The sequence below is a fragment of the Dendrobium catenatum genome, unplaced genomic scaffold, assembly GCF_001605985.2.
Source record: "Dendrobium catenatum unplaced genomic scaffold, ASM160598v2 fragScaff_scaffold_1553, whole genome shotgun sequence".
Taxonomy (NCBI): Eukaryota; Viridiplantae; Streptophyta; class Magnoliopsida; order Asparagales; family Orchidaceae; genus Dendrobium; species Dendrobium catenatum.
The window spans coordinates 457,369-470,453 of record NW_021320015.1 but is presented as its reverse complement, the minus strand read 5'-3'; the positions used below and the strand labels follow the sequence as shown (position 1 = coordinate 470,453).

Below are 13,085 nucleotides of genomic sequence, written 5' to 3'. Positions count from 1 at the left end.
AGTGACAGCATGATTCATTGGCCTTCCAGATAGATAATCCTAATAAGTTTAAACCAATACAAACAATCTCGCTTGGTTACTCCTTATTAGGGGTGTCAATATTGGACCGACCTGAAAATTTTGAGTTTGGGTTGACCCGAACCTGAAGCGAGTCGGGTTCGGGTCCAGAAAACTGGCAAAACCGGATCGGGTTCGGGCTGACCAAAAAACTCGGAATGACCCGAACCCGAACAGCAACGAGCAAATTCCTGTCATTGCTTCCGATCAAAATGTTGTCACTTCTGATCCGATGGGAGGGAAAATCGTCATAGGAGCAATGTCTAACAGCCACGAAGGAGCCAAACAGCAACGAGCGAAGTCAAACAACACCTAAGTTGAACAACAACGAGCAAACTCCCATCATTGCTTCCGATCAAAAGGTTGTAACTTCCAATCCGATGGGAGGGAAAATCGTCAAAGGAGAGATGTCGAACAGCCACGAAGGAGCCGAATAGCAACGAGCAAAGTCGAACAGCAATGAAGCCGAACATCATTGAAGCCGAACAACATCGAGCGAACTTTCGTCGTTGCTTCCGATCAAAATGTTGTAACTTCTGATCCAATGGGAAGGGAAAATCGTCAAAGGAGAGATGTTGATCAGCCACCGCCTGCGAAGAAGTGAGTCGAAGAAGCGACGCGTGCAATCTCTACACCTACGAAGCAACGAAGCACAACAACAACGGCGAAAAGAGAAGATGAAAGGCACTATTCGGGTCGGCTCATGTTGACCCGAACCCGAAGCAGGTCGAGTTCCGGTCAAAAAATTGACCTGTTTGTAAAAACGGGTCGAGTTCACCCAAACCCGAATAGTGCCGAGTCAGTTTCGAGGGTTGAACCCATGACCCGAAATTGACACCCCTACTCCTTATACAACAACAATAGCTTTTATCCTACTACATTAGGTCAACTATATGAATCATTTTTTCTACACGGTCATCTTTAGAATCAAATTTTCATTTATGTCTAATAAAAAAAATCACTTTGAAAACTTTCCAACCAAATTTTTTTAGGCTTACCTCTAACTTTCTTAACATAGGTTCCATACAACGGCCCTTACACACTTCTCATTGCATTCAGGTCAAACAACGCATTGCTTCCAGAAAATGCACTAGCATTACAACAACAACAATATCAAGCCTTTATCGCACTACGTGGGGTTGGCTACATGAATCTTTTTTCTCTATTGTGTCTTGTTAAAAATCAAATTCTCGTTTAAATCTAATAAGGAAAGATCATTTATAATATTCTCTAACCAAGTCTTTTTAAGTCTACCTCTACCTTTCTTAGCATAAGTCAAATTTAATACATCTACTTTCCTAACTGGGTCATCAAAAAACCACCGTTTTATGTGACCAAACCATCTAAGGCGACTCTCTGTAATCTTATCTTCCACTGGAGCTACACCAACCTTTTCACGAGAAGATGCACTAGCATTAATACGATATATTAAAATATTTATGTATGATTGTTTGATAGATTTTAAGTTCACTATCGACTACATGATAGAATCCTACATTTATCTCAACCAGAGCTTGAGACCTAAGAACTAAGAACGACAGTTTTAAATAACGGATATAATAAAAGAATCATAAACTCGCTGATCATTAACAATAACATAAATGAATTGAACTGATATTGAATTTCAGGCAAGAACAACATGCAGAGCACCGTAGGTAGGTCGTTTATGTTTAGAAGAAACATATCATTTACAATATAAGAAAACTAAAGCTACAACGCATTCATCATATATTAGTAAAATGAATACAGGAGCAGGAAAAAATAATAGAAGAAAGCTGAAAAACTAGTCTAGCAATCGATCAGGCCACAAATTTCAAGCATCGTGTATCATTGTGTATAACCTGGCAACGGAAAGAACAAAATCTAACCCCACACCTCACGCAAGTGTATGTGGCTATAAATCCACAGACTGTGCAGAAATAACGACGAGAGCTGGACGTTGGAGGGCCTACTGCAGCCCTCAAGTAAGTAGGAACATGCGGAGATGACGACTCTAGATTCGCCTGTTATGGGAGAAATAAACAGAAGGGTGTCAGTGGAGAAAGTGTTTTTTTTTTTGGAACGGGGGTATCTATCCGCTGTCACTCGAAAGAGAGCACTTGGCGGCGTAACTAACCCCTCAACGGAACCAAGCGAGGCCACCTACCGGCATCGGGCCCACACTTGCTTTGCTCCACTGAAGAAGCGAGGCCGTAGTTGAGGGATTCGAATCCGGTATGGGGGGTTCCCAATCGTGCTCGCCCACCAACCACCCTAAGCCTCGGTAGGTCAGTGGAGAAAGTGTTAACATAAACAGCATGACCTTTGAAAATTTTCTCACCTCATGTATTATCTCCAAAAATGTCCTAGGTGCCCTCCTTGCATTCTCCAGTGCTTTTGCCTGTCTGGTTTTCCGCTTGGTACCCTTTTGTTTCTTCTGTACATAAATTACTACAACCATAATACAAAAATATCATTAGTTGCATTCTTTGAAGGGGTAGCTGTAGTTGATAAGATAACAAGTGATTTAAATTCAAATGCATGGAAATGATGAGATTAATTAGTGCATTTGCAGGAATTAGAACATAGGCCCTGCTTGTCACACACTTCTTTTGTAAGCTTCTAGCAGATTAGATGGTATGCAGCACCTTTTTTTTTTTTTTGGAAGAATATTACCTTTTTATTTTTTGGTGTAATTGCCACTAGTTATTTTGAATAGCTGTTGGGTGAGGGAGATTATATATATATAAAGGTAGTGACTAGGTAAATGAGCACTTGATTTTTTTGGGACTTTATTTTAATAAGAGCTTATAAATATAATAATATAATTATAGAGATGGTTTCTTTTAACAAAACCAAATTTATTATCATTCAAAGAGAAAAGCTTCCTATCATATCAGCACCAATGCATCAGATCCCATTAGAACTCCACAGTTGAGCATGTTTGGGTGAAAGTTGTACTAGGATGGGTGACCTTCTAGAAAATTTTTGTGTTGCACCTCTTAGAAAGTATTAGAAATGACATTTCTTTATTAGATTTAAATGAAATTTTGACTCTTTATAGGACAAAATAGAAAATGAATATTCATGTAGCCAACCCCACATAGTGATAAAGACTTGATATTGTTGTTGTTGTCATCGTCGTCAATGAGAAAAGCATACATCACAAAACAAAAATAAAGCATTGCTTTGACACAAAAAACTAAAAAAAAAATACATAAAAAAAACCAGAGTAATTCTAGTGCTTATTTACCAATTCACTATCTTCTTTTTTTAATTGCGAGTAGTCATTTTGGATAGCCGTTGGGTGAGAGATACTATATATAAAGTATAGCAAATAGAAAAAAAAGCATTAGAATTTTTTGGGTCTTTAAGTTTAATTTGAGTTTAGGGTTATAATAATATAATTAGAGAGATGATTTCTTTTAACAAAACAAAATCTATTATCAATGAAAAGCATATATCACGAAACAAAAATAATGCATAGCTTTGAGATAAAGAACTAAAAACAAAATAGATAGAGAAAAGACATAAGATGGTGAATGAACCAACAACCAAAACAAAAGAGCAAATTTTCGGAAGAAGCAGGGACATGAGCTGATTTAGCGGAAAGAGCTGAATTGGGAAAAAATTTAATTAAGAGCAAATGCGCCAATATTATTGGCCCATTTATAGATTCTGCAGAGCGCTATATACTTCAGTGTATTCTTCTTTTTATATCGTAATTAGTTTTTAGCACTGAAAGATTTGCAAAGAAGTGAAACCTGAAATTTTTATGCTGAAATTGGTAATTTTTATGCATTAAAATAATGATTGAAAAGATTGCATGGCTTTTGTATATTATGTATTGCTTGATGTCAATTTGACTCTCTGTCTCAGATGCAACATGAATTAATTTGTAGCAAATATAAAAATAATGGATAGAAATTCCAAATGAATTTAAAAAAGAATATTAGAAATATGAAAATATTGAATAGAGAAAATATATTAAATATAAAAATTAATCTGTAACAAATATAAACATCAATTTATCTATGTTAAAAATATATTAAGAAACAACTCTGTTCGTAAGTTTGTGAAAAAGAAATTATGGGATATGATATCATCTTAATAGTATAAGTTTTTATATTACTTATTTGTTTAAATTAATTTGAACCCGCATGATTTATGTTCTAAGAAAAACCTTGGGCTATATAACATTCGGCATCTGCAGTTCATACGTTTGGATCATAAACTGATAACAGCACTTGTGGAGAGATGGTGTCCACTGACGAACACCTTTCATTTCACGGTCGGAGAGATGACAATAATGCTGCAAGATGTGCAGGTTATACTTGGACTGAGAATTGATAGGCCAGCTATCATGGGCCCGAATGTGGTGGGTGCAGGTCATCGTTGGAAATCCTGGCCAGAATGTTGTGATGATCTGCTTGGTACACATCCAGGCAGAGATATTGTGTATCATGCACCAGGCGATGAAGATGATACGGCCACATTCAGGATGGGTAATGCACAATTAGAGTCAATGCTCCTATTGCGTTGGCTCCGCTGGACATTCTACAAAGAGTCATGCGAGGAGTTAGGTCCCGGTGCTTTCATTACTATTATAGCTACTTGGGAAAATGGGTGATTATTGCTTTATTTTATAAATCAAGATAACAGTGTAATTAAATCAATATTTTTTTATAAACTCATTCTCTTCAATAATTAATTAGAATTTGGTATTTTTAATTTCAAAAAACTTTTCAAAAATATTATTATCATTTTTTTGAAGTAAATTTTTTTTTAGTTACCAATTCACCCCCCCCAATTGATGTTTATATTTGCTACAGATTAATTTTTATATTTAATATATTTTCTCTATTCAATATTTTCATATTTCTAATATTCTTTTTTAAATTCATTTGGAATTTCTATCCATTATTTTTATATTTGCTACAGATTAATTCATGTTGCATCTAAGCATAAAGAGTCAAATTGACATCAAGCAATACAGAATATACAAAAGCCATGCAATCTTTTCAATCATTATTTTAATGCATAAAAATTACCAATTTCAACATAAAAATTTCAACTTTCACTTCTTTGCAAAATTTCAAGTTTCAATTCTTTGCAAATCTTTCAGTGCTGAAAACTAATTATGATATAAAAAGAAGAATACACTGAAGTATATAGCGCACTGCAGAATCTGTAAATGCGCCAATAATATTGGCGTGTTTGCTCTTAATTAAAATTTTTTTTCCCAATTCAGCTCTTTCCGCTAAATCAACTCATGTCCTTGCTTCTTCCGAAAATTTGGCCAAAACAAAAAGCCCACAGGATCAATTAAAATTGTCTTATAAAGTAGAGACTTTTTTCTTTGCTTCTCCTATCATATAGAAATTAAAGATTTTTGTCCACAAACTCCTCCATGCTAAAATACTAAAATAGGCAAAATAAAGAGAACTGGGTACATATATCCCCCATGGTTTAAAATTGTGTAATATGAGGCTCGCCTTGAGGCCCGCCTTTGCGTAATTCCAGTAAAAAACACCTCGATGCTTACGCCTTGAATTTTTTAATGAGGCTTGTGCCACAACTTGGTTGAGGCCCGCCTCGCCTCACGCTATATATATTAAAACTTACATAAATCTTGAAGTAAATGCCCGACATTGGACTCTATATGAGAGGAGGAAGGGGAGAGAGCAGTTCATCATAATGATGATTCAAATGAAGAACCCCTTAGTGATGACAGTGCTGATGACTTATGAGTTCTTATGTGATATGTCATTGCTATTTATTTTTGGAAATTGAAATTATATTTTAATGAAAAGAATATTGAGATTTGGGAAAGATAGAATTTTGAGTTGAACTATATTTCATATTGTCTTATTATTGGGATATTTTGATTTCACTTCATATCTTATATTTTTTTTTTATGTTTTATATTATTTATTCATTAGTATATAAAAAATTTATAATTTTATGTTTACGCAATCTTTTGATTTTGAGTCTTACGCCTCAAAACGCCTTGAGGCTTACGCCTCGCCTCACGAATGAAAAACGCCTCAATACCTGAATACGCAATTTTAAACATTGATATCCCCAATTTCAGGAAGATCGTCATGAGCAAAATCGCAGGAGGGATTGGACCACTAATCAAGTGAAACTATTAATGTAGTAACTCAGATAGGCACAAAATTCAAGGCAGGATCCAAATTTGATTCAAAACTTGAGCACTTACCCGATCAAAAGAAGACAAAAAATGCCATCATTACATTAGAATATATTATTTTATCAGCAGAAGGATCCCCACCGACAATGTTTTAGAGATTTTCTCAATTATGGGCATACCCTAAGGCATTATGAGAACTTCTGAGTGAAGATTTTGCAAGGAAAAGAATACGGAAGGAATGCCTTCAAACTCAATCTTCTATCAACAACCACAATCTGTGGGGCCAAACTAAATTTTATATTGAATAAGACAGATGCTTATACTGTGGGGAGCATGGAGACCGGAAACAATCGTATCAAAAATATAATATTAGGCATGTTATATGTAGAGGAACTAGACATCAAGCTTTGTAGTGCTCAATTTCTCCATCTTTCATGCAACTTTTCAACTCTTCCTATAAATATCTTGCTAAGGAAGCTCTTTGATCAGCATTCCTAGGTTAGAAGAGGCTATGAAAATGTTAAATGTTCCCAAGCCCTCAGAAATGATTGAAATTGAGAAAAAGAAAATCCTTCCAAAGCACCTTGCGCAATGCATTAAGTGCGCATGCTACTGCTTACAAAATTAGGATGAGGAGAGTGTGATGGTAATTCCTTCAACGTTCCTGGTGGGTTTTCCATCCTTTGGTTATTTTATCTTTTATTGGATCCATTGTCACAAAACCTTTAAGTGAAATTTATGTCATTAGTGAGTTTGGCTGAAAAAGGAGTTTTAAAACTTGAGAGGGGTATTGCTTTGGGTTAAGCTTTTTTTATCTTGAAGATCTGCTTACGAAATGGAAGCTTTCACAGTGACTGTGAGGCATACAAGAATTGTGGGTGTCATGCAACAACTCCAAATTAAGTTAAAAGTCACTAATGGTAACCTTAGATCCTTTCTTACACAAGATAGAGGTCTACAATTTGGAGCTACCTTACAAGAGCTCATACGAATCAACAAGATGAGTGGTCCCTTAAAAAAAGTCTAGAGTTTGGCTCTAGATGAAATCAATATTCCTCTTACCATATACAAGGACATTGTTCACCTAGCAATCTTGAAAAGAAGACCAACCATTAAAAAAAATATAAAGGTTGATAATGCAACATGATAGCATTTGATCAGCTGGACCATGGAGAAACTTTGAATCAACCCTACTTTTTCCTTGGCATTCTTATTGTTGTGAAACTCTAGAAAGCACCACTACATTATCTGCACATGTATTGGGAAAGAAGCCAAGGTTATGACTCTCACATGGCAAAAGTGTGAGAATTTAAGTCCTTGTGCGCTTGTTGTCATTTGTTCAAATCTTGTATGGATACAAAAGGCGTGAATTTTACCTGAGTTGTGATTTTAATGTTCTCAAATCTTGTTGGATAGAAAAGGTATGAATTTTACCTGGGTTGCTTATCGTGAATATCAACTTCTTAAGTTACTGCAATATTTCCTGTCCACAAGGGTGTTGGACCTAGGTTTCTGATCATTGTCGTCTCATAGTTGATGTGGTGAACATAATATTAAAAAGCCTAAGCTTTCAGTTTAGAGTAGATGAGATTGAACCAACCATGCTTCAACTAGTAGAAGAGCTTCTGAAAGGTGTAGATCAAAAGTTGACAAATTCTTACACACACTCAATAGATTGAAACCATAACAAAGAAATGATAAATGGAAATTTTCAATTACTTTAATTGGTAAAGAAGCAATGCCACAGGGGATTGCAACAAAGGTACTCACACTTGGAGACGATTCTGAAGATAAAGAGCAAATAGAAACAATAGACCTTAGAAAGGCGAGATTAAGAATGCCTTGACACTGGAAGAAGTTATGTACAAGCAACATTGTGCATGGCTTACGATTATTGACTTTTTATATGCAGTACTTTTAAGTTAAAGCTTCTAATAAACTGAATTTGGCATTTTAGTCTAGTAGATAACTTCAGCACTCCTTCACTGCACATAGATTCCCTGAATTTTTTTTATTTTGCTGATTACAAGTCTTATTAAACTGCAAGTCAATGAAATAACGAGCTTGGTAGGTGGGTTGTCAGATTCAATTTGCTTTGGTATCATCTTCTTGAAGATTGGCTGCAGCTTAAAAACTATCTGATGATAGCTAAATTCAACTATGGCTCTAGTAGAGATGAGAGAAGATGGAGACGGTCAGCTGATGGTTTTTTTTTTTGGGGGGGAATCCTCTTGTAAATACTAGCATTTATCAAATTAAAAACTTTATAGCAGCTAAATTCCTAACCCCAAAAAGATGTAGTTTTTTTTTTTATTAGAAAAAGCTTAGATATTTAACCATCTCAATGAATACACGGGGCCTGAACAAGAGAAGAATTAGTAACTCATGTTCCATATTTCCAATATCCAGAGTTTGTAGATCTCTTGTTTCCCCCTTTGAACATTTGCACAATTTATGCTAAATTTTGTGGCCCAAATTCAATTGGAATTGGACTGAAAAACTAGCAATGTGACATATGCGATGCAATTAAATTATAAGAGATTTTTGAAAGGTTGTGAAAAACAGACCAGACATCAAACCAAAAAAATGATAGGTTCAACGGTTCAACTGAGGTTGAACAGGATGACATAATAAGCATTAAGATTATTTAAATTTAAAAAATGATATAATACTGACATAATAATTATACAATGATATAAATTTGAGATAAAAAAAATTTTCAATTTAAACTTATAAATTAAATATAAATTATTGTTAATCTATTAATGTTGTACATTTAGATAAAATTTACAACCATAAATTATATACTAAATTCATATTATAAATAATTTATATTAGATTATTAATAATTAATAAATAGATAATTTTAATTTTTCAATAATATATATTTAAAAAAATAGCACTGTCATTGTCAGGTCCCAAATCCTAGATGAGAAAAGTGGAGGGTTGTGTTAGGTAGTCGACAGCCAGCATAAAACTTATCGAAAAATCATGACATGAATTCTTTAATACATTGTGTTAATGTTATGGCGTTCCCTGAAAGTGATGCACTGCATGGCCTAAATACATCGACATATGAGCAAGGGCCGTTGCATCAGTATCCGGGTGCAGTGTTAAATAGGCAAGGGTTCCCACATCATTGATGGATGCGGGAAAAGAAGCTAGTCTATGAAACTACAATTTGAATTGGATCTTGAAATGCAGGTTCTCTTACAAGCAAATTAATGAAATTAAGTGATATTATGATTCATAGGAAGATAAATATTTTATGCATTCAAGAAACTAAATGGGTTGGAGAGAAGGCTAAGAAGATTGATATTTTATGATTTAAACTTTGGTATTCTGGTAGAAATCGTACTATAAATGATGTATGTGTGATTATAGATAAGAGTTTGAAGGATAATGTTATAAAAATTGATTGAATTGAAGACAGAATTATTGTTTTGAATATTATTGTTAATGATAAGATTATTAATATTATAAGTGCTTATACTTCTCAAGTATGTTTGGATATGTTTAAAATCAAAATTTTGGAATGACTTACAAGAATTAATTCAAAAGATTCATCTTGAAGAAATAGTTTTTATTAGAAGAGATTTAAATAAACATATTGGTAGAGAGGCGGAGAATTTAAAAGTATTCATGTTGGCTATGAGTTTGGAATGACTAATGAAAGTGGTAAGACTATATTAGATTTTGCTCTAGTTTATAATTTTGTAATTGCTAATACTTTATTTAAAAAAAGTGATGAGCATCTCATCATTTATAAGAATGGATATAATAAAACTCAAATTGATTATTTTTTTATAAGAAAAATAGATCGTTTAAATTGCAAAGATTGTAAAGTTATTCTAAATTAAAGTTTATATACTCAACATCGCTTATTAGTTTTGGATTTTAAGATGAAGAGGCAGAATATAAAAAATTAGTAAAATCTTATTCTAAGATTAAATTGGAGCTTTTAAAAAACTTTAATAAAAATATTTTTGAGAAAAAGATTCGAGATCTTAGGATTTTATCTGTGGTTGAGGAAGCGAATATTATGTGGGATAAAGTAGCCAGTAATATTAAGAATATTGCAAATGATGTGTTTGAAATTTCAAAAGGAAAAGCTTCTAATAATAAAAATAGTTAGTGGTGGCATCAAAATGTGCAAGAAAAGATAAAAAAATAAGAAACTTTGTTATAATAATTGGTTTAGATGTAAAAATTCTAAAAAATGGTAAAGATACAAAGAGGCTAGTAAGGTGTCTAAGAAAGCGATTTCCGATACAAAAATTTTAGCTTTTAATGATTTATATAATAGATTAGATTCTAAAGAGGGGAAAAGATATATGTATAAGCCAAACAAAGAGATAGGAGTAGTAAGGATTTAGTTCAAATGAAATGCATTAAGGATGTAGATCAAAAAGTGTTTTTTTTTTAGAAGAGGATATTCAACTAGATGCAATATTTTGCTAAGCTTTTCAATGAAGATTGTGAAAATATGACTTACTTTAGTGACCTTAGCACTCTAAATGAAAAAAAAATATTTTTATGAGCGTATTAATAAAACTAAAGTCGGAAAGACTTTAAAGAAAATGAAGTATGGAAAAACTAGAGGACATAATGATATTCTAATAGAGGTGTGAAAATTCTTAGGAGATTAAGGAATTTCTTAGCTTACTAAACTTGTTAATATTATTTTGAAGACTAAAAAGATCCCAGATGAGTAGAGATTAAGTGCGTTGATTCCTATTTTTAAGAATAAAGATGATGCACAAGATTATGCGAATTATAGAGGAATTAAATTGATGTGTCATACTTTAAAACTTTGATAGTGAGTCATCGAACATAGGTTATGACGTGATGTTAATGTTTCTCAAAATCAATTTGGATTCATATCGAGTAGGTCTACTATGGAAGTTATTCATTTAATGATAGGGATGATGGAGAAGTTTAGAGAGACTACAAAGGATCTACATATGATATTTATTGATTTAGAGAAAACATGTGATAAAGTTTCAAGAGAAGTGCTACTGAGAGTTCAAAAAAGAAAGGGGTTAATAATGCTTAAATTCAAGTCATTAGGGATATGTATGCAAGAGTTGTTACTTGTGTTCAAACACAAGGTGGTTTGATCAAGTATTTTTCTATTTCAGTTGGATTACATAAAGGATCAGCCTTAAGCCCTTATCTTTTTGTTTTAGTCATGGATGTTCTCACTAGACATTTGCAAGAGAATGTACCTTGGTGTATGCTTTTTGCTAATGATATTCTTCTTGTTGATAAGACTAAAGAGGGACTTGAAGGTAAACTTGAATTATGGAGGTCAACCTTTGAGTCTAAAGATTTTCGTTTGAATACATGGAGTGTAATTTTACTAGTAATGGATCTAGTGGGGGGTTTGTGACTTTGAGCAATGAAGTCATTAATAAGTGCACTTGTTTCAGATAATAGATGGGGATATTATTAGTAAAATTCAAGTTGGATGGTTGAAGTGGAGGAATGCTTCGGGTTTGTTGTGTAATAGAAAAGTACCACTCAATCTTAAGGGAAAATTTTATAAGATTGTGGTAAGACCAGCAATGCTTTATGGCGTAAAATGTTGGCCATTAAAATATAAGCATAATATTAAGTTAAGTATTGCTGAGATGAGGGTGCTCAGGTGGATGAGTGGACTTACTCTTGGAGACAGTATACAAAACGAGCATATTCGGGAAAAGGTTGGAGTAGCTCCAGTAAAAGATAAGATTAGAGAGAGTCACCTTAGATGGTTTGGTCATGTAAAATGTCAGCCTTCCGATGACCCTATTAGGAGAGTAAATAGATTTGGCCTATGTTAAAAAAGGTAGAGGTAGACCTAAAAATACTTGGCTAGAAAATATTAGAAATGACCTTTCTTTATTAGATTTAAATGAGAATTTGACTCTTAACATGACACAACGGAGAAAAAAGATTCATCTAGCCGACCCCACGTAGTGGGATAAAGGCTTGATGTTGTTGTTGTTGTTATATATTTAAAAAAATAAAAGTAAACTAGATAAATAGTTAAATATAATTAATCAATAAAATAAATATTATTCCCATTATTAAAAAAATAATTTAAAAATTGTTTCAAAATATGTAATTTATGTGTTTTGAGTAAAATATTTCAACTAAGTATTTAATCCAACATTACACGGATACGACACGACACGAATACGGGACACGTCAATTATTGAAAATATAGGACACAAACACAAGTTTAGACATGATATTATAATTTTTATATTTTAAAAATAGTGTATAAAAAATGAATAAGTATAATATTAAAAATACATTAGAAATAATAAGCCATTTAACTATAATTTGTGCTTAAAATGATTAATATTAGAATGTAGAGAGTCGGACGTCGATGTCATATATCAAGCATCGAGAGAGAAGATGACAATATATCAGGCATCAATGTTATACAATAAGTATCGGGAGTCAATGTCAAGAGGTCGTCTGTCATCAATGTTGAGAGGGTGTTGGTCGTCGATGTTAAGATGATGTCAGAAAAAGATGAGTTGTTAAGTTGTGAGTGTAGAAATTGCTAGCGTAGAGCATCAATGTCAAGATAGTGTTAGACTTTGATGTTGAGATGGTTTTGAAATGTCGATATTGTACAACATCAGATGTCGATGTTAAAATGAAATCGGGTATTGTTGTGAAAACAAAGTCGCAACCCACCATAGAAAATAAAAATGGGAATATTTGATGAATGGGGTATTAAGTGTGGGCGGTTGATTTGGCGTTATGGGTAGAAAATAAAAAATTTAGTTTTATATTTTTAAATAAATAAAAATTTTAAATAAAAGAAATTATATTTAAAAAATTTCATAGAATAATTAAGGCATGAGTGTCGGACACGCGTTGCCAATTTATATTTAAT

General features: G+C 33.2%; 1 protein-coding gene across 1 annotated transcript in view; it reads right to left on the bottom strand.

The window, feature by feature from the left end:
* Positions 1–1,630: 1,630 nt before the first annotated feature.
* The window catches only part of LOC110101204 (SWR1 complex subunit 6), an 18,624-nt gene continuing 7,169 nt past the window's right edge, over positions 1,631–13,085 (bottom strand). The window contains exons 3-4 of the mRNA XM_020829005.2: positions 2,378–2,487; positions 1,631–2,060 (exon numbers count right to left, since the gene is read on the bottom strand). Of these exons, the coding sequence (XP_020684664.1) occupies positions 1,857–2,060; positions 2,378–2,487 (314 nt within the window). The 3' untranslated portion in view covers positions 1,631–1,856. The remainder of the gene's footprint in view (positions 2,061–2,377; positions 2,488–13,085) is intronic.